The 19,833-nt window shown below is 33.2% G+C and overlaps 1 protein-coding gene across 4 annotated transcripts in view; it reads right to left on the bottom strand.

Moving 5' to 3' along the window:
- The window catches only part of LOC135838384 (POU domain protein 2-like), a 125,036-nt gene that overhangs the window by 22,571 nt on the left and 82,632 nt on the right, over positions 1-19,833 (bottom strand). Inside the window, exons 1-2 of one of the 4 annotated variants that reach the window (XM_065353990.1) lie at positions 12,881-13,972; positions 12,709-12,786 (exon numbers count right to left, since the gene is read on the bottom strand). The exons of the other annotated variants lie outside the window; for them this stretch is intronic. Coding sequence (XP_065210062.1) covers positions 12,709-12,786; positions 12,881-13,160 — 358 coding nt within the window. The 5' untranslated portion in view covers positions 13,161-13,972. Of the gene's footprint in view, positions 1-12,708; positions 12,787-12,880; positions 13,973-19,833 lie in introns of those variants that run through there. 4 annotated transcript variants of the gene reach the window in all.

Genomic DNA, 19,833 nt, shown 5'->3' with positions numbered 1-19,833 from the left:
AATTTGGTTGAAACAAGTGTAATATGTATTTTAAATTGTACAAACTAGAAATGTATTATTACAAAAAAAAAATGATTGAGGAGAAAGTTGAAAATTGGTAAAATTAGAAATTAGTAATTTATAGACACAAAAAAAATCGTAAAACAAAATTGAAGAGTTTTCTCTCAAAATCGTCGCAAAAAATTATGATTTTTGAAGAACTGTATTGTTCAAGATTACCTATAGAATTCTCGCAATTTTCTCTCCGAAAATCTGAGAAAATTGAATAAGGTAAAGTACCAGTTGTGGTTATACTTTTTTCAACATGCTCTGAGAAGCCCAAATTTCAACTTTTTTCAAATTTTTTTGATTTTGTTGTGTAGTGTAACTGTTGAACTACATAATACTTGGGAGGAAAAAAAAAATCAAGAATATTTCATTTCTTAGTAGAGAATCTTAAAAACTTCCAATTATCCGCTAACCGGGCCCCCTGGCCCGGTTGCGGACAAAGACTGCTCTAAATAGTACTAAATGAAATCAAAAATTCTCAAAAATATGCAGAGGTGGTTATTTCATCTTATTACTATCCAAAAACTTCCGCAGTTATGAAAAATTACATATTTGACTCGCTTTTCTCCATCATTGAAATTTTCCTTCTAAAAAATTTTAAAATCTGCATTTTTATCATTTTGAAACTTCAATGCTTTTGTACATAGACTTCATGGGTGAATTTTCATGTTGTCATGAATGCAAGGAAATGATTAAATGTTACAGAAAAAGATACGAGCGATAATTTTTTTTTTTAGCCCATAGGAACGATTATCCACAACCGGGACCCCTATCCACAACTGGTACTTTACCTTATTAATTGTTTTGAAAATATATCCAGAATCATCGATTAACAAAATGAAGTCATTTTGAACTCCTTGCATAAAAAATTCACTCGAGGAAACCTTATGTAGGCTGACCGATGTTTCCAATGTTAATCAACTTTTTGAATTTTTTTTTAATTGATCAAGTCCTTAAAATTGTAATAAGTAAACCTTCTTAAATTAAAAAAAAAAAAAAAAAATAGAAAAATTAAAAAAAAAATTGATCAAGTATTTGCAAATATTTTAAAAATAATTTGAAAAATTGAAAATTTGTATTCTTAAGATTAGATATCTATTTTGGAAACTTTTGAACCCTTCAGAGAGTCAATGCCCAAAGCGAATTGGCCCCTTAACCCTCCTCCTCAGCTCCTCTCTGGTTTCTATAGCCCCAGGACCCTGGACATATCCATTGTTTTAATGCTTTTCGTTTTAAAAAACTTCATTTTTCTACTGCAGAATAAAAAAAAAAAAAAAAATTGGATTCAAATTTTGAATGAATATTTGATCTAGAATCTAGATTTAAATTTTCTAGGTTTAAAAATTATTGTAGGAATCAAGATCAGATTAAAATATTACATTTTTATTTGAATCCCCCCCCCCTCTAGAGAGACAATTTTCATTTTCCTAAATATCTGTTACAGTGAGTTAATCATAGATAATTAATAATTGTAAAATCCCATTAAAATGTTTATTTTTCGTTTTTTTTTCTAGATGAAGAAAAATATTTAGCGATGTTGAAAATTTTCACCGAAATCTGCCAGGAACATTGAATGAATGAAAAAAATGGATAAAAATGGAAGACTGATAATCTGATATCCTATAAGAGGTAGTAAATATTATTTATGCTGAACATTTCTGACCCCGGATGTGGAATTTCGAATTTTTGAATTTAGATCGAATTGTAATCAGGAATTTGTCTGACCCTTTTGAATAATTTTTTTTCTATCTCAAGCCTATTTTTTTAGAGTATTCTCCTAAAAAAAATCACTTGTCGTGGAATATCTACACTTGATGCAAAAACTGCGATCCCTTAATCTTCAAGTGCGAGCATGGTGAGGGTTGAAGGACATTCCCCTCTCATCCCCTTCTATACCTCCTTTCCCCTCTCACAGACATAATTTAAACCAAGTTCACAATCTTATTCTCCCCAACCCTACCTTTCTGAATTCTGATATTCGTACAATCAATCCGAGCATCAATATCTGTGTAATCCGGACAAAAAAGGTATCTACTATTAAAGGTACCTTACCTACACGTATATAGCCAAACATATAAAAAATTAATTACGCCATCAAGTCGCGTACGCGACAAGTCCAACATGGAGTGATCGGGTCTTCTTGGAAAAAAAGTAAAATTAAACAAATGCATTATTCAAAAACCAACCACCGTAGATTTAAATCGCCGCAGCAGACGCTGTTTACTCGAATCGGAATCGCATCTCGTACGTACAAGTGGCTACATATGTCATACCAACGCACACACACGAGTCTAACCAATTAAAAAAAAGCAGTTGGCAGGCATTAAGAAGTCTTGTTCGGGTTACGTTATATGGCTCGATAAATTATTCTTAAGTATTTTAACATGTCCGAGGTACAATTTATTATTAAATCGTATACCTGCTTAGATTTACGTATGAAATGTACAGTGTACATGGAGCCTTTTTTTTTTCAACTCTGGTGAGGGTGAAGAAGAGCGCGAATCAACCAATCGTCGAATTGAATCGGCTTCGTCGTGGGAAGATGAGGAAGATGAAGATGAGAAGAAGAAGCGCAGAGGGCAGCAGAAGTGAAGATGGACGACAAATCGGACAATTGATTTCATCGCGAATCGGAGTAGGGCAATGAAAATTTTAATCAAAAGTTTACATTAGTGATAAATTAAGCACGCTGTTGTACGATGAGATGAATCAGGTCTGCATCAATAGTGGATGTTGTAGACGATTCGACTTCGAGTATTGAATGAAAATGGCGATGCGACGCGAATTAGTGGAAATATTATATATCTGACTTTGGTATTATTATTCGCACACTGCTATATGATATTGGTACTAGCTATACTATGAGCGATGGTTAGACAAAGAAAGCTTATAATGCAGTAGTCTTATTACCATCGAGCACATTCATCTAATATGTAGTATTCGCTTTTACCAGTATGCTCTGCTGGTTGCTGGTTCCGTCGTCGTCGAGATAACAGCAGAGAAGACGAAGAACGTGACGAGATTGGAATAAACGAACCGATAATCTAACAATTTTTTTTCTACGTTCGATTACTTTACTTACTGATTATTCGCATAAATAATATGCCTATGTATACCTCTATAGACCTATACTCGAAGAGTATGAGTATCTACTACAGCTATAGGTATATTGAGTACACACAGTAGATAGGTAGGTCTAGGTACGTCTATATAGAGTGTACTTCTTGTACTTACATATATATGCATATGAACGTATATAGCCATCTTGTCGATGGCCGATGCGAATGCAATACAATAAAGAGAAAGAATAAAAAAAATAACAGAAATACAATACCTACGCGTTCGTTTTACAAATATGTAATATGTTTAATTTCCGTGTATAATGAAAACGGGTTAACATGTGCCGTTATGATTTTCATGTAATTTAATGTATCAATATGTCGAAATACTCGTAGCAGCTAGACGGTTAATCAACTATGACAATACAGCCCAAGTCTGGCTCTCGACTCAACTGAACTGATGTGGCGATCGTGATGGCGATGGAAATTACGTACAGTATACATACGAATACGATTATTATTACCAATCAGCATAACATTACGGACAAGTTAATAGGTACCGAGCGATAAATTAGGCTATGGCGTGGTACTGGCTGTATTGGACGAGTGCAGAATGTGTGGCAAACAGAACTGCACTGCAGTTCAAAGATAGAAATGCCACGTTGTAAAGAATAGAACGAGTTGTGTTGCGGAGTCATGAGAATTTGCTGGATGAGAGATTTGAGTCTTGAATGGATCTCTTCCAGTTCTTTTTTTTGTTGAAGGAATAGTTCGTGAAAAAAAATTAGTGGTTTTTTATACCAACTATAGCTGACAATTATTCAGTCTGCAAATTTCTCAAAATATTGTGAAAATGACAGAAATACGATAGAAGTTGTACAAGATGGAGTATTGGATTGGCTCAAGCTTCGAAGACTGAGCTTTACATGGCTCTTTCCGATATTCATTTTTTGGTAAAAAGTGGAATGATCCACGAAAAATTCGAGAAAGAATTATTTTCATGCATTTGACTGACCACTCAGATACGAATCTCAGAAAAAATCGCTGGAAATATTGTGCAAATGGGTGAATTAATTATCAGAAATGAATATAGAATACTCGAACAAATTTTCAAAATATGTATCAAGATTAAAATTACCCAATGGATGAAAACTGAGAAAAAAGATGAAGTATTCACCTCTAAAAACAATCAAAAATGAACGAGACAAAAGCTTATTCTGATTGGTTCAAACAGAAATAGAACTTCGGAAGCCAAAAAGCCAGGTGGAAATCTACGAAGACTCTTTACTTCTTTCCTCGGCTACAATCAGCTTATTTTGAATGGAATTTCGATTGAGGAATTATCCAAAGCAAATTTGAGCTTTTTGTCGTACTGGGGGCTAAACTAGGGGTCCTCAAAGTTCATATATTTTTGGGTTTTTAAACCTATCTCGCTCATTGACTTAAAAATTTGATTCCACGTTAGTCCTCTACAGGGCCTTTGAGAAGGAGAGGGAAAAGGGGGCAGTTTACCCCGAGTTTGCGCTTTTTGGGGCACTAAACGCCTATTTTTTTATTACCCATTTTCACTTGCTTTTCTGGGGCTGTTTTTTTTAGGTATCATTCAGTTTTTAAGTTTTAATGTGAAAAAAAACTTCTCGCTTCCGTCCTCACGTGGGCCTCTTCTCGTTTCTTTCTCAAAATTGACATCCTAAAAAATCTTTCAAATTCTAAAATTTTAAAAACCAAAAAATAAACTCTTCGCATAAAAAAACATCGTTTTTAGTTCTCCTAAAATACAAATTTTCAAAAGTTTTCCACCTCGCTTCGTTCGAGCCTGTTTCCTTTTAAAAAAACATCGTTTTTAAGGCCACTCAAAATCAAATTTTCAAACACTTTTTCGCCCTTGCTTCGTTCGAGCCAATTTGTTTCCTGTTTTAAAATTTAAAAACAAATCACATTTGGGTCCCAAAAAATCCAAAACAGAAAATTAAAATTTCTCTAAATCATATAAATGTGACATCAATTAGCAAAATTAGTATTTTTTCCTTTTTTCAGTCTAACCTCCTCCTCCTCCCCTCCCTTCCCAAAAAACCGTTGCATTGTTTCGTACCTAGAAATGGGGCTGAACCTTGGCTGGATTCGTTCTGAGCTGATTCAAATACCCAATTATAAATTTCTTTCGTGATCGTTTTGATCGAATTTTCAAAATTGACATTTTTCAATCGTAATTTTTGTGATCATCTGATAAAATCGCTGACAGAAGACTAAAAGTGATCGCATTTCAAAATCAATAGATCAGGAAGGTTTTGGGATTTCAAATCGCAGCTTTTATAGGAAGTGAGGCGAAGTATTTGAAGCACTGCATTTAATAGAACTATGTACTGAAAAATGGTAAAAATCCACGTTTTTTCAAAAATAATCCCACTTCAATAACCCCCTAGCTCAGTCACCTGTAGAAGCAGGAAATTTTAAATTCTTCTGGGTAGTCTCATCCCCTCCCCATCGAAGTCAACTTCTTCACCAATTTTGTTCAAAATCCAGGATGTGTTTTTTCGCTGATTCACTCTCCTTCGAAATTTTTCAAAAAAGGTTAAAAAAATTATTCAAGTCGTATAATTTGATGGAAATCTTACGTCATGAAAATATAATTATTTCAATAATGGCATAACGAAAGTGGGCAAATGAGGCACTCCCTCTCTCTCCTCTCCTTTCATTCCTCTCAAATGTCTTTAAAGTGTACTATCAATTTATGCTTTTCAAACGTGATTTTTTCATCAAAAAAAAATTGTCGTTTTTTCATTTCCATGGAATTTGCGGTCATTAAATTTGAATTCATACCCCTAGTTTATGAAAAATTTCTTTAAAAACTCAAAATATTGTTAAAATACAAAAATCAAATCGTTAAATTTTCAAATGACTTGAAAATTGTTAAAAATGAAATGAAAAATTTCGAATTGTCGCGAGAAATATTTGAAACATTGAACAAGTCTTCATAAAACTCCATAAAAATTGGGCTTAAAAATTATTTAACTTTCCTAAAATTTGTTTTGTATAAAATGAAAATTGGTTTCAAACTTTTTTTCTCGATTTCTCAAAAAATACTCAAGTGTCAAGTTCTTAGGAAATGTTTCAATCCTTCAGAAAAAGTTTTATCATTGGTCTTGTTTTTTATTTTTAATTTGTTAGGCTACCTATCATTTTTTTTCTTGAAATATCTACTTAGACATCTATGTTAAAACTTCAGAAGATGGGACAGGAGTTGATGAACTTCAATTTCGATTTTTCCAACTGCCTGTTTCAGAGTTAGATATGCTTCAATTTTGTAGAATTTCAACAATAATTATAATTTTTCTCGTATTTTTTTATTTTTTTCCGAATTGAAAATTAAATTTTTTCAAGTGACGAGCTCGGGGATCTTCATTTAGTTTTTTAAAAAAAACATTGGTTAAGAGGGAGATACGGGGTTTTCAACGGACCATGTTCTAAAAGTAATCAATGTATTCGAACTCGAACACCCTCGAAAGCCTGAGAGGGACAACGTAGACACCATTCATCACTTTCAATTTTTTCTTGTGTTTTGATCATGTTCAAGGGCACCGTAGGAAGGAGAAGGGGGTTAAAGGGGTTGAATTTGAAAACATATTCGAACTCAGCACCATCAATTATCAAATAATATTTTTAAAAAATAAATTTTAATCAAAATTAGGGATCCTTGTACCCTTCAGAGGTGTTCAGATTCCATTTTTTAAATTACTTGGCTGAAAAGAGCATTAAAAAAGGTCTATGCTGGAATTTTTTCAAAATTTTAAATCGTAGCTTTTCAACTTCAAATCAGTTTTGAGATATGAGCTTTAAAATGTTCAAAATTTCGTAAGAAATCGCCAATAGCCAAACATTTTTAAGACCTCCATCCCTCTTCCATCACCCTGAAGGATTTGAACGGAAATGATGGAAGCGAACTTGTAAAAAAATTGAGTTGAATTGGAGAATTGATGAAAGATTTGAAAAATTTACCAAACTTATAAAAAACAGACTTTTCAGCTTTCCTCAGAAATTCAAAATATTACTGGTGGTTTTTCAATCCATTTCTCGTTTAAAGAGATTTTTTCAATTTTTTTAAAAATAATGAAACGTTTTGATCCAGTCATTAAAAATTATATTTCTCCTTCACCTTCCTCTCATTAGAAGCACGTTTTTATTTTTTACAGCTTTTATGACAATTTTTCGATATTTTCGAAATTTCCTTCGGATGCCCCACAAAAAACCCTTATTGTAGGTAGCAACGTTAATGAAATAACTAAAAACCCTTCCAAATACAGCGTGTAATAAGTTAAAATTCTCCATTTTTCAGGCCTCGACGAGACTCCGCAACAGCAGCAACAGCAGCAGTAGCAGAATACGTACGTAGAAGAATAAGAAGGAATTAAGAGAGTATATAAGACCCAAAAAGTAGAATAATTTATCAGTTCGCATGTTGAAACAGCACACGAGTATATAAGGGACGCAGCAGCGAAATGAAATTTTCAAGAGGGAAAACTACCAGTTGTTGGCAAAAGCTTGTTCGTTAACGAAGCAGCCCCGCTCCCTTCGGCTATTCCTATTACCATCGCACATTAGTTTTTCGGCGGGACAGGGACAGGGACAGGTCTGCACACTATGTGCAGCATGTACTCGTACACAGAGAAAGAGCACAGGGTAAATAGAGGTACGTACTACCATTGTCTATCGATTATTAATGGCGTAAAACCTTCCCTTTTTTCCTTATTCTTTGCAAATTCTCCAACGTCGAGCTTTTTTTCTCGGGCTCGTTTTCTCTTTCTCTCGCACACACTTAAAAGTAAGTTCGCATCTCGATTGTTATAATTATTTCGAAGGCACGACTGTGATTCTTTCCCCTTACTGTATGAAGGAGAGCTTTTCTTTTATTCGTGTTCAGAAAAGCGTATAGAAATAAGGCTGAGATTTGGACGAATGTCTTATCAACTCTGTGCACCATTTCTCCCTGTTTTTATTCTAATTATGTATTAGTGTATAGATAGTCCTCCCTCGTCTTATGTATAGGGTATAGTATGTGAACTTATAGGTACATTGGGAACTTACTATACACTCCAGTATTACTGGAGAATGTATTTGGACACGCTATACACGTTGTGAAGATGAGGAGGAGGTACATACATATTACGTAATCGTGGGAGAAAAAGTTTAGCTGTCATTCGGCGATTCATTATAGTCAAGAGATGGGATGGGATCCTTTGGAAGAGATCATGTGCGAGTTCCCATTATCGAAATGATGACTCTATTACACGAGACTCAGACTAGCCCTCTCTTCCTATCGAACATTATCGCAGAAGATACGATAGGCATAGAAGGAAAATGGAAATTCGAATATTATTTTTATGCCGGAAAATAGATCAAATACTACACATCGTGTGGCAAATTAGCATACACTACCGAAGGGAGATGATTCCAATTCCTCGTCTAATGCAAAAGATGAAACGAGATCAACGCTCGACGGGGTGAAACGCAATGCACCATTATGCATTCACAAGATCCCTTATCAAGAACGGAAATTATTTCCTAGAATGTACTAAAAACTAGGGGATTCGATACACGAAATAATGGAAAAAATTAAAAATACTATAGCAGTCGGAGATAGCGAGTGTTGGAAAGTGTTCCTTATCGATGTTTTGCTCTTTCTCCGCTATATATTTCATTATGCTTCATGTGCCTTTGTTTAATGTACGTAGAAGATATTAGATATTGTGTGCTCGTTTACTATTCACAATAACAACCTGTCATTATAGGTCAGAGGGAGATTAAATGAGTGGTTTTGTTCGTGCGAATACTGAATTTGAATACGTTATGGTTACGATGAGCCGAGGCGAGCTCTTCGACGAAGGGGAATTGGCATTTCGCCATTTTGGATTAGAATACGCGGCTTTTTCGTGTCGGTGGATTTTTACTCGTATAATCGGGGTTATTTGATTTTTGCAGTAATTTCGAGTGTTTCGAGAACGTGTGAGTGAGATGTGCTGGTAAGGATGACGTCATGATGGGGAATTTTTTTCAAGAGATTGGTGGGGTTTGAGATTATCCTCGAATTAGACTAAAATCGAGATTTTTGCAAAGAAATTGAGATAGGTAAATGCAAATGTAATACAATGACAATTTTAAAGGGAATTTTTTCCAGATAGAATTCGAAAAATTGATCTGAAAAAATTGAACCCCCCTCCCCACCCCATCATTTCTCTTCTCTTTAAAAATTGCGAAAATTTTCCATTTTGAACTTTTTAAAAAATAATCATGGAAATTATTGCATTTGACCATAAACTCAATAATAGGCCAAAGGAAAATTGATTCAAGTTGAAAAAACATTTTAAAAAATCAAAATAAACTCATCAATTTCATTTTATTGATGGAGTTTTCAATTATTCAAGAATTTCTATTTAAAATTCACGAAGCAAAAAAAGTTAAATGTTCATTTCAGAGTTTGAAAATTGAAAATTCAAAATTCAAAAAAAAGTGAATTGTGACGAATTTTTCTTCAAATAATTTTTTGGCGCCCCCCCCCCCTCACTCCAAAAAAATCGGATGGTCAAATAATATGAACATTTGTTACGAAAAACGTGTAATCAATTTTTAATTTGATGATTTGACATAAAAAGCTTCATTAAAATTGGTCTCAAAACATTCTAAAGTCTGTAGGGAATATTTGAGTTTTCTCTAATTATTTAAAATGGAGAGTTCAGATTATCGAGACTTTCAAGAAAAATGTGAAAATTTATCGTTCAGGTTAAAATACTGCATTAAACAACGTAAGAGACGCTGAAGTTCTTTAATACTTTTTTACACCCTACCTACGCATGTTTCAAATTATTGGAGGAAAATCATAATTCGCTGGAAGTTCCAGACAGACTATAAAGTGGTCACTATTGATTTAAAGGATTCACTTTTGGTAACAAACAATGTTTTTTTCACCCTAAAATTTACTGTTTTTTAAAATTTGAATTCTTGAAAACATTTTTTTTGAAGCTGAAGAAAGAGAGAGAGAGAGAGGAACTAAAAAGAAAAAAAAACAATGCATTTAGAAAATGAGGGCTCAAAAAAAAATTCTCGACGATTTTTAGAGTGAAAAATTACGACTTTTAGTAAATTTTGAGTAAAATACCTACAGCTATTTTCTGGTTTATCCCTCGGAAATTTAACGAAGCCTGGAAAAAAATTGTTTTGAAGTAGCAGCAAAAAAATGTGGAGAGATTTGATATTTTTTGGTGGGTATGGGTTTTGTTTTTTTCGATTTTCAAAATTGCTCGTATAATAGGAAAATTTTTTTTCGAAAAAATTTCGATCGGAATTTCTAAAAGTAATCCAAAAATTGAAAAAATTGATGGAAAATGGAACCAATTTGGGAATAAATTTTATTGAGCCCAATTTTTTTATGCTTCAGAATTTCCAAACGTTTGATTGGACGGCTGAACCTCTGAGAATATTCTTACTATCAACGTTTTTCGAGGTGCACTTTCAACATCAGTGAAAAAGGGTGTATTTTTTACCCCAATTTTTCCACAAAAAAAATTTCCTAAAATCTTCAAATTTTCAGTTGGACAGTTACACATTTTGGAATCTTCTTTTCAAGTCTCATTTTCATTGCTTATCCGTGTTTCGTAAGTCAATTTTAACAGGGTTGGAAAAAGTTCAAGATAAGTTTTCAACATTTTCACAACCTTTTTTTTTTTTTTTTTGAAAAATCTGGGCTTATGTTTTCCATTCATATCAAAACTGGTATTCTCGCATTTTCAAATGTGACTGAAAGTGAGATTTCTCAAAATCATCACTGGCTTTTCATGATTTTGTCATCAATTTACGCAATTTTTGATCCATTTTGGAAATATCAAGAACCCATAGAACTCTCAATTTTCTTTTTTGACGAGCTAAAATGGTTTCAAGAGGTACACTATGAGATCTTCATGCTCTGGTAAAGAAAAAAATGGGCAAAATTCGTATACAAAATGGCTTCGAGGTTCTCTTCCCAATGAACTTGTCTTTGAAAAATCCTTTCTTCATTTTTTTTTTTTTTTTTTTTTTTTTTCAGGAGTACAGAACAACAGACGTCAACAGTGTCTTCCTCTACTTTTTGCACCACAGAAAAAAGATACACTAGAAGGGAAAAATTTATCGAAATGGATGTATTGGGTGGAAAATATCTTCATCTATAATTTTTAAACAATTTACTTAAGTAATCAGTTTTTTTAAAGTTTTTCAGAATTTTAAAATAATGTTTTAGAGAGGGTAAGAAAGTTGAATATGGGCCAAAAATGCTCAAAATTCTGTCAGGTCTTCCAGTTCTTAAAAATTTATTGCTAGGTCAAGAATTCTATCTCTTTTTCTTTATATTCCCATCAAAAAATTTGTTTTTTTCAGCTTTTTGTCTGGCAAAACAGTTTTCTCGTTACAAAACCTTTTAAGTACGCGAAAAAAATAGGGAAAAAAATCAAGAAAAAACCTGATAAAATGAGAGAAATAGGTATCTTTTAAAAAAGAAAATAAAAATGAATGTGTATATTAGGGACGAATTAAAGGGTTTGTTGGGGGGGGGGGGAGGAGAGAAACAAAAATTTGCCGACTAATAGGTAGGTATTGAAACGAGAGATGAGAAAACAGTTCTGCCAGTTGACATTATAGGTAGGTCTTCTTATAAAAATTCTCGTTTATTCTGTTCAATTTTTAGAAACCTCAAACGTGGAATTTTTTTATTTTGTAAAAGAGAAAAACCCAATGTTTTGATGTGAAGAATTCGATTTTTTGGTTTTAAAATTTCAGTATTCGAATATGATAATATTATTTTTTAGAAATTCTGAGTTTGAAAAAAAAAGAAAACTGGTCCGAGTGAACTTTGAGCAGAAGTTTTCGGAAATTCGTATTTTTATATGTATGTCAAAGATGTGAGGAGTTTTATTTCTTTGGTTTCAAAAATTTAGAATTTGAATGACGGTTTTTTAGAAATTCTACTTCGAGAAAAAACAAACAGGTTCGAATGAACTGTGAGAGCAAGAGCTTTCGAAAACTCGTATTTTGATATGTGAAAAAGCAATGTTTTTTTATGTGAGGAGTTTGATTTTTTTGGTTTAAAAATTTCAGGATTTGATCGATGATTTTTTAGAAATTCAAACTTCAAAAAAACATATGAACAAACAAACAAACAGGCTCGAACGAAGCTAGTGAAGGCATAAGCTTTCCAAAATTAGAGTTTCAAGAAGTAAAAAAAGTTCATTTTTTGATCTAAACATTTTTTGAATGCAAATAATAGATTTTTAGAAAGTTTGATATAATTCAAGATGTAAATTATTGGGTATTTTTTGACAACCGGGGAGAAGGTGGGGTGATCAATCTAGAAATGATATGAAAAATCTAACAATAGGTACCTGTAGTAATTCTAATCAGTAATCAGAAAAGCGAAACAAATAGGTAGTAATTATGATCTTTTCAACTAAACTAAACCTAGGTATTTATTTGAATCTATTAAATTGGAATTTCAACATTAAAAAAAACAAAAGAGCAGAAAATAAATTAGATTACAGGTACTCTGCCTATCTTTTAAAAAAATCTCGAAAATATTTACCATTTCCATTGATGAAAAATAAGCTCGATGCATCGACATCGATATCGTCTTCGTCTAATTTACACACGTCTATTTCTTCTTCCGATTCAGACATGATATAAGAATAATTTAAATAAGTATTCATTACTTAAAAAATTAACCAAAACAATTAGATCAAAAAAAAAAAAATTACCAAAACAAACACCAAACAAACGAACAACCGAATACACTTCAGTATGTAAATGAGCACTACGATAACTAAACTGTACCGAAAATGCGAATGTGTAAACTGTAAATCTAATGAAATGAATCAGGTGGATGGCACTTGTTTGTAGTCTGGTATTAACATGAACGTGAATGAAAACCACACGCAGTAATCTTACAATACCGTAGAGAGAGAAGTTTTTATCAACATTCCTAATTTCATTATCAATTTGCATAATATAGAATGTATTATTATTGGGTCTGTGCATATGATTATTATAATACACGTTACACGAGATAAGAGCCAATTGACATTTATGCTGACATCAAACAAAAACGTCGAACTCTCGTATACCGATTTTTGTTTATATTGATTTAAAATACTCGTACTCGTACTCTTCTTATCGAGATACCCTTGACCAATGTGAAAACCCAGGGAGTTGTAAAATAACGTTAGAAAAAAAATTCACGAATATCTACACTCTGGTCACTGGTCTTTTGTAGTGTTTTTTCTTTCTTTCTTTTTTTTTTATGTAGTACATCATGCTATACAGGCCTATAGATTCGAGTGACTGTTGACGGGGCGCGTAATACGTACTCGTACTGTCGACTGTCGTATATTTTGGCTATCGAAGGGTCAACGGGGTTTGGTTATTTTCCGCGTATTAAACTCGACCGGTCATTGCGGCTGTACGCACGACAGATAAAAAAGAAGAGGAAAAATCTAGTGCGATGCCTTTCGTCATTGCTCATTCGTTTAAAGACCCTTTTAACCTGGCTTATCTGTTATGGCACAAGACACAAGAAAACGTAACCCTCGCTCTCTCTCTCTGGTTGCCTGCCTCTTTGAATGCATCGCGGGTCCGGGGTCGTGTTCGCTGGTGGCTATACGAGTACGTATAAACTGAGACTGTGTGAGAGTTAAAATAATCAAGAATTGCGGTTCGATGACAGGGCACAGGCACACGTATCCTTTTTAACTTCGCACCTCATTTACCGTTCAATAGTATTACAAGAGTACGTATTCGTTGGCTCGCGCCTGCTCTTGCTTGCTGCCAACGGCGCCGTCCGCGTACGTCGAATCGTTTTTATTTTATTTATCCGATGGTACCACTATTATCGCAGCATAACGGAGTACGGTGTACGGTTATCGTCGAGCGAGGGTAGCTTTTCATAAGAAGAGGCGAGGGTGTCATCACCCTCGACAATTTTTAAACGACCGATTTCAATTTTTCAAAATAAAAGGTGTGATTTGATGCGAGAATAGGAATGTGGTAATTGAGATGAATACCAAGTTCGAGGTTAGGTATTCGTTTCGGTACTGCATGTACAAGGTTGGGGGGGAGGATATGTGAAGAGGAGAAATGTGGAGTTGAATGAGGGTTGTTTGGAGATTTTTTCAATTGCGGTGAAAAGAAGGATAGAGGACTAACTTGACCTAAAATATTGGAAAAGTGGAGACAAAAGAATTTTCAAAAACTCGTCAATTTTTGAGATTTCTATTTTTTGTAATTTTCTATGCTTTTAAAAAACTTGAAAAACTTTCAAATTTTGCGATTGTTTGACAATATTTTAGCAAATTTTCAACATTTTTTGAAAATTAACAATTTATTTTGGGTCTAGTGATCGAGGTTTTAGCGATTTTTTGAAAAAAATGTTGACTTTTGTAGTCGTTGTTCTTGAATTTCTAGAATGGAGACTAATTCTAAACATTTGGTTACGTAGAAAATGGCACGAATTTGTTCTTTGGTATTCTTCTCCAATCATTAAATTATCATCTCAATTCAATTTTAACGATAAAATTACACCTAGTGCTTCTTTTTCAGTGTTCAAAAATTGACGATTGAGAGTCTTATGGAAAGATGGATTGAGAGAGGCCGAGAGGGAACTTGGCTTTTTCCTGTGAATGAGAAATTTTTACAGAATTTGCCCAATTTTTGAACCCAAAAAGCTACAAACTATCTGAATATTGTATTGATGGTTTTTATTCCTCAAAACAAGGTATTCACGAAGTCGAATAACACGATTTAAAAAAAATTACAAACCTAAGTCAATTTTTTCTATGATTTTAATTTTTACAAAAAATTTGATTACCGCCATTTTGGGAACTCCTGCATCGTCTTCCAGATGACTCAAGTGGCCAAATTTTAAGTTGAGATTATAACCTAGGTATACATGAAATTTGGCCGGGTGCGTAATCCGGAAGGGGTTCAGGGGTTCCCAAAATTTTTTTTGTAAAAATTTAAAAAAGAGAAAAAATTGACAAATTTGGTTCAAATTCGGGTTGATGATGCAGTTCAGCATCCTTTATGATATACTGCGAGAAAAAAAATTTTCAGCTGAAACTGATCGATTTTGGCGTGAAAAGCCATGAAAAAATCGATTTTTTGCATTTTTCAAGGTACTGTATTTTACCTGTATAAAAAATTCTAGAAAAAATATATGTTTTACATTTGAGTGAGATACACGATATGTATGTATATTATTTGTTTAAACATAATTTCTAAAATAAGTGACCAAAAGTGCCCTTTGAAAGCTAAAAATAAGCGTTTTTCCCAGAAGATGTGATTGAAAAAATTTCAAAAATTTTTCATAAATAATCCTTGGTGAGCTGTCCAACATTTCTGTAAGTTTGAAAGAAATCGATTGCAAACTCCCAATGTAGGAAATTTGCAACTGAAATTGCAATTTCACCCCTTTTGAAAGGGTTTAAGCAGGTGATTTGGCGATCTAAGAACTTTATCATTGGGGCTTTGGACCACAAGGGACAACTTCCGCTGGTTATTTTCAAAATTCGAGGATAGGGCCAATGCCAAATAACGCCCATTTCTGGAAGTTTTTCTGGCGGGAGGGGGGTGGGTCATAGTTGACAAAGTATACGAAATTTAATTTTCAAAGTACCTAAAAAAGAAACACGAAAAAAAAAATACAAAACTGCTTCCTAAAATCAATTGCTCTAATTTTTTCTAATCTTACTTGGCCTTTTGTTCGGTTAACTTTCCAAAAAATTTTAAATGAGAGACTTTTTTACGAATGTGTTCTTCAAAATTAAGCTGCGGAAGGAAGAATCTCTAAATTTTTGCATGGGATCTATCTACAAATCTTTCATCATACTTGGGAAATTTTCTGTGAAAATTGGAATATCGTTTCTTTGTTATCAATTTGTGAAGTTTAATTTGAGGAAACTGAAAGCGTTTAAAAAAATGTTGGATGTAAAAATTGGTTTTAAACGTAATTTTAATGTGTATTTTCACGATTGTTTTTTGTATAGTCCAACCTGGGTGGTTTTCACGATTTTTTTTACCAAAGTTTCTCTTTATTTTAAATAATGTGATAGATTTTTTAGATTTTTTTGAATTTTAAAAACAATTTTTATGTTGTTTTAAAACATTTTCACGCTTATTTATTCGTTTTTTGACGATTTTTTCCTTTGATGATTTGTAGATTGCTTAAACATTTCAACAATTTTTCTATTTTTTTTGTTTTTAAAATTTGTATTTTTTTTCATTTCAAAATTTTAGGTTATTTTTTGTAAATTTTTGTAAATTATCGTGAATTTTGAATGAAAGGAAGGGGGCAGCAGTGATAAAATATCACAAAGATCAATAGTTGGGAAAAATTGGGAAATTCAAATTTTAATTTTAATTTTTGTACTAACAAAATTTGTTTTTCTTGCCTTAGAATCGTAAAAATTCACATCGAAAAACAGAATAGTTGGAATATTTTGTCATAAGGGAAATGAAAAATACACTTTTTTGCCCCCCCCCCCCAATTGATAACGTGGAAAAAATCGTCCCCAAGCAGATGAGAATTTGATTTGAAGCGTACAAAATAAGAGTTTTTTGGTTTTTTGAACCCATTTTTCTGAAAAATTTTCGTCATCTTGAACTCATGTTCGAAAAATATTGTTTTGCCCTCTTCTTGGATTATGCCACTGACCCTTCACTATTTCCCACCCTCTCTTCCCCTTAATCTTTTGCTCTCTTGAAAATTTAATTTTTGACGTCTTCGAGAGAAAAACGTTCTACCCTTACGAGTATTTTATTCTTCAGCTAAAATTTCAATAATTTTTCAAAAATTCTCCCTGGAAATTATTCATTTCTTTTTCCCAAATTTTCTAAAGCTTTTGGCTACAAAATAAGGGGGGAAAAACTTTTTTTTTGAAATATCTTGAACGAAGGGGTGGCTGATTTGTGACCCCTCCCTTCCTTTCTTCACAATCTTTTTCATGATGGGATTGATTACGAAGTACAAACCTAGATAAATTCATTTTTACAGGTTGAAGATTTTACGTATAGGTAACTTTTAAATTAAAATTGAAGGCAGGTTTAATAAATGGAGATGAGAGATGATCGAATTTCGATTTCTCTTCGTTTCGAATCTACGTTCCTGATTAGAAAATGCATTTTGGAAGATCTTTCTGAAAAATTTACCAATGAAGGACATTGGTACGAGTTTTTTTTCACCTCGAAGGATTTAAGATTTTTAAAACAGAGAGAGAATTTCTTGTGTACCTTGTATGAAAATCTTCGCTTTAGAGCTTTTAAATTTTCAAAATCACAAGTAATAATTTGTATATTACACGACGATCGCGATCTGTATTTTTTTCATTCATTTGTCCGAGTTCGTGGGTTCAGGAGGGGAGAGGAGGGGGGATGAAAGAATTACTTCTGCATCCCAATTCAGCAAAATTCATGATAAGTTTGTCTCATTTCAACATCGAGAACGTTGAAGTTTTCAAATATTTTCAAAATGTGGATTTTTAATAAATTAAAAAAAAAAAATGTTATAAATGGACAATACTTAATTGATGAAAAAAATTGAGTTGGTTTGGCTAAGCTAAGATCAGTGTTTATTTTGCACCTGAATTTTCGTCACTATTATTTGATGGGGGGGGGGGAGGGAGGTGAATGACAAATCTTGCATCTTATTTATGTATTATCAAAGTTTTGACCATATAATCAGTTAAAAAAATGATAATATTTCTTCGCAGAATTTTTTATGGCCATTTTAAGTTTATATGTACCTTTCCCCTCCTCCTCATCTCCATCTCCAGCTCATTTGTATGGATTTTTTTTCACATCTGGTTGCAAAATTCATTTCAGAACGAGTCTCCAATCAAAATTTGATAAATAATCTGCTAATTTTAACACATTATAATTGATAATTAATCTCGACTCTCCTAATTTATGATTTATGAATTCACTATTGCTTACGATAGGTAGGTACATACGTATTTTTTTTTTTTTTTTGAAACGTAGTTCTTTGTTCGCTTATTCATGAATATGATACGAAAAATAATAATTGAAAAAAATTATACCTAATTCGTATAAATAAATAATAATTTCGTTCGTATCGACCACAGCACGAGCTACTCGTTGTGATGGCGAACAATCAAGGTAAATAAAATATTATCATTCGATGTAGGTACATACATAGACATGCATACTTATTTAATACCCACGTAAGTAAGTACCTACGTCATTTCGAATGTAAAATATTAATAAAATCAAAACCTAGGACTAGGAAAAGTCGATATAAGTTGAGCTGAAAATTACGTAATAATAATATGATAACACGAAATCTAATTTTTAAATTTTTTTTTCTTCATTCGTGTCGAATGTTTTGTGCAAAAGGAGAGAGAGAAGGATAAGGGGATTGCGATAGAAGGTAAATTATTAATTAACTTAACGGAAAGTAATTTCGTTAACCACCGGAAACATACGAAACCAGATGGTTTTTTTTCATTCGTTGGCTCGCGCCATTTCTATAGGTATAGTAGGTACTAGGTACAAACCGCAACAAGCTTACCAATATGGTACCTCGAATCGAACCCTTCTAATTGTTTATATAATTCGATACAGAAGGAAAAAAGTCCCAATCAAATGTTTGTTTTATTCAACAACGAAAGGCAGCTTTCCTTTCGCGATTTCACGAAAGGGGTAACTTATATCGATTCAACTCGATTTCAATATTGAAAAAACGTCCGCGCTTCGCGAAATGATTTCGATTTGCGACAAGGACGCAACCAACCAATACATACTTCGTATTCTAAAGAGAAAATTTTTTTTCCAGCGGAAACGTTTTCGTGTTTTTTTTTTCTTTCGTCAAGGCTCGGAGTAGAAAACGAAGGCTATTCTTGAAAGGTTATTTAATGGATGGAAAGATAAATTCGGCAAAGGAGAAGGAAATAAAAGCGGCGAACCACTTTGTTCAAAGGTTTGCTGAAAAAAAATAACGTATAAAGAGAATGAACCTTTTATTTAGCGCTAACTCGATTTCTAGTCCACTCAGGCAAATTGACTCGTTCGTTCCCTCGTACAGAGAGCTATTTTTTTACTCGAATACAATATAAGGCTAGAAGAGAAGGAGAAAAAAAACCGTACTGTAATTTCAAAAGACGACGAAAAACGCGTGACTTAACATAATCCTAAAGGACTGGCTAGTTTTCGCACTTGAATAAAAGCATAGTCAAATTTTTTTACCAGTGTTTTTTTTTCTCGTGTGTGTTGCAGGTTTTTTGCGAAGAAGAAAAAGGTTACTGCGAGGCTTTTTATCTTTCGTGAAGGCAAAAAACCGGCGCTGGCGACCTTTTCACCTCGAGTTGGCGGATAACGGAACCGGCTATAGAAAATCACTGTGTACACTTGACAGAAAATCAAGGAAATGGGATAGAGGTATAGGTTGATGGAGAATTAGAGATTATCATGGGTCTACTTTCTTACCCGTTACGTTACTCTCGTAGATCGTCACACTTTTAGCCCAGGTATATAGTTCTGTTTTCAGGTTTTGGTGAAAAAGAAATTTTCAACGTGAAGTTTAGATATTCTTCGAAGTGACGTTACCATTTTGAAGGAAGCACCAATTCCCTCAGACGAAAATTTAGCCGTCTCTATCCTGTTCAGCTGACTTAGATCGACTCGAGTCGACTCAGCTTCATTA

This window comes from Planococcus citri, chromosome 3 (genome assembly GCF_950023065.1).
Source record: "Planococcus citri chromosome 3, ihPlaCitr1.1, whole genome shotgun sequence".
NCBI lineage: Eukaryota > Metazoa > Arthropoda > Insecta > Hemiptera > Pseudococcidae > Planococcus > Planococcus citri.
This window is presented reverse-complemented; position numbering and strand designations above follow the sequence as displayed.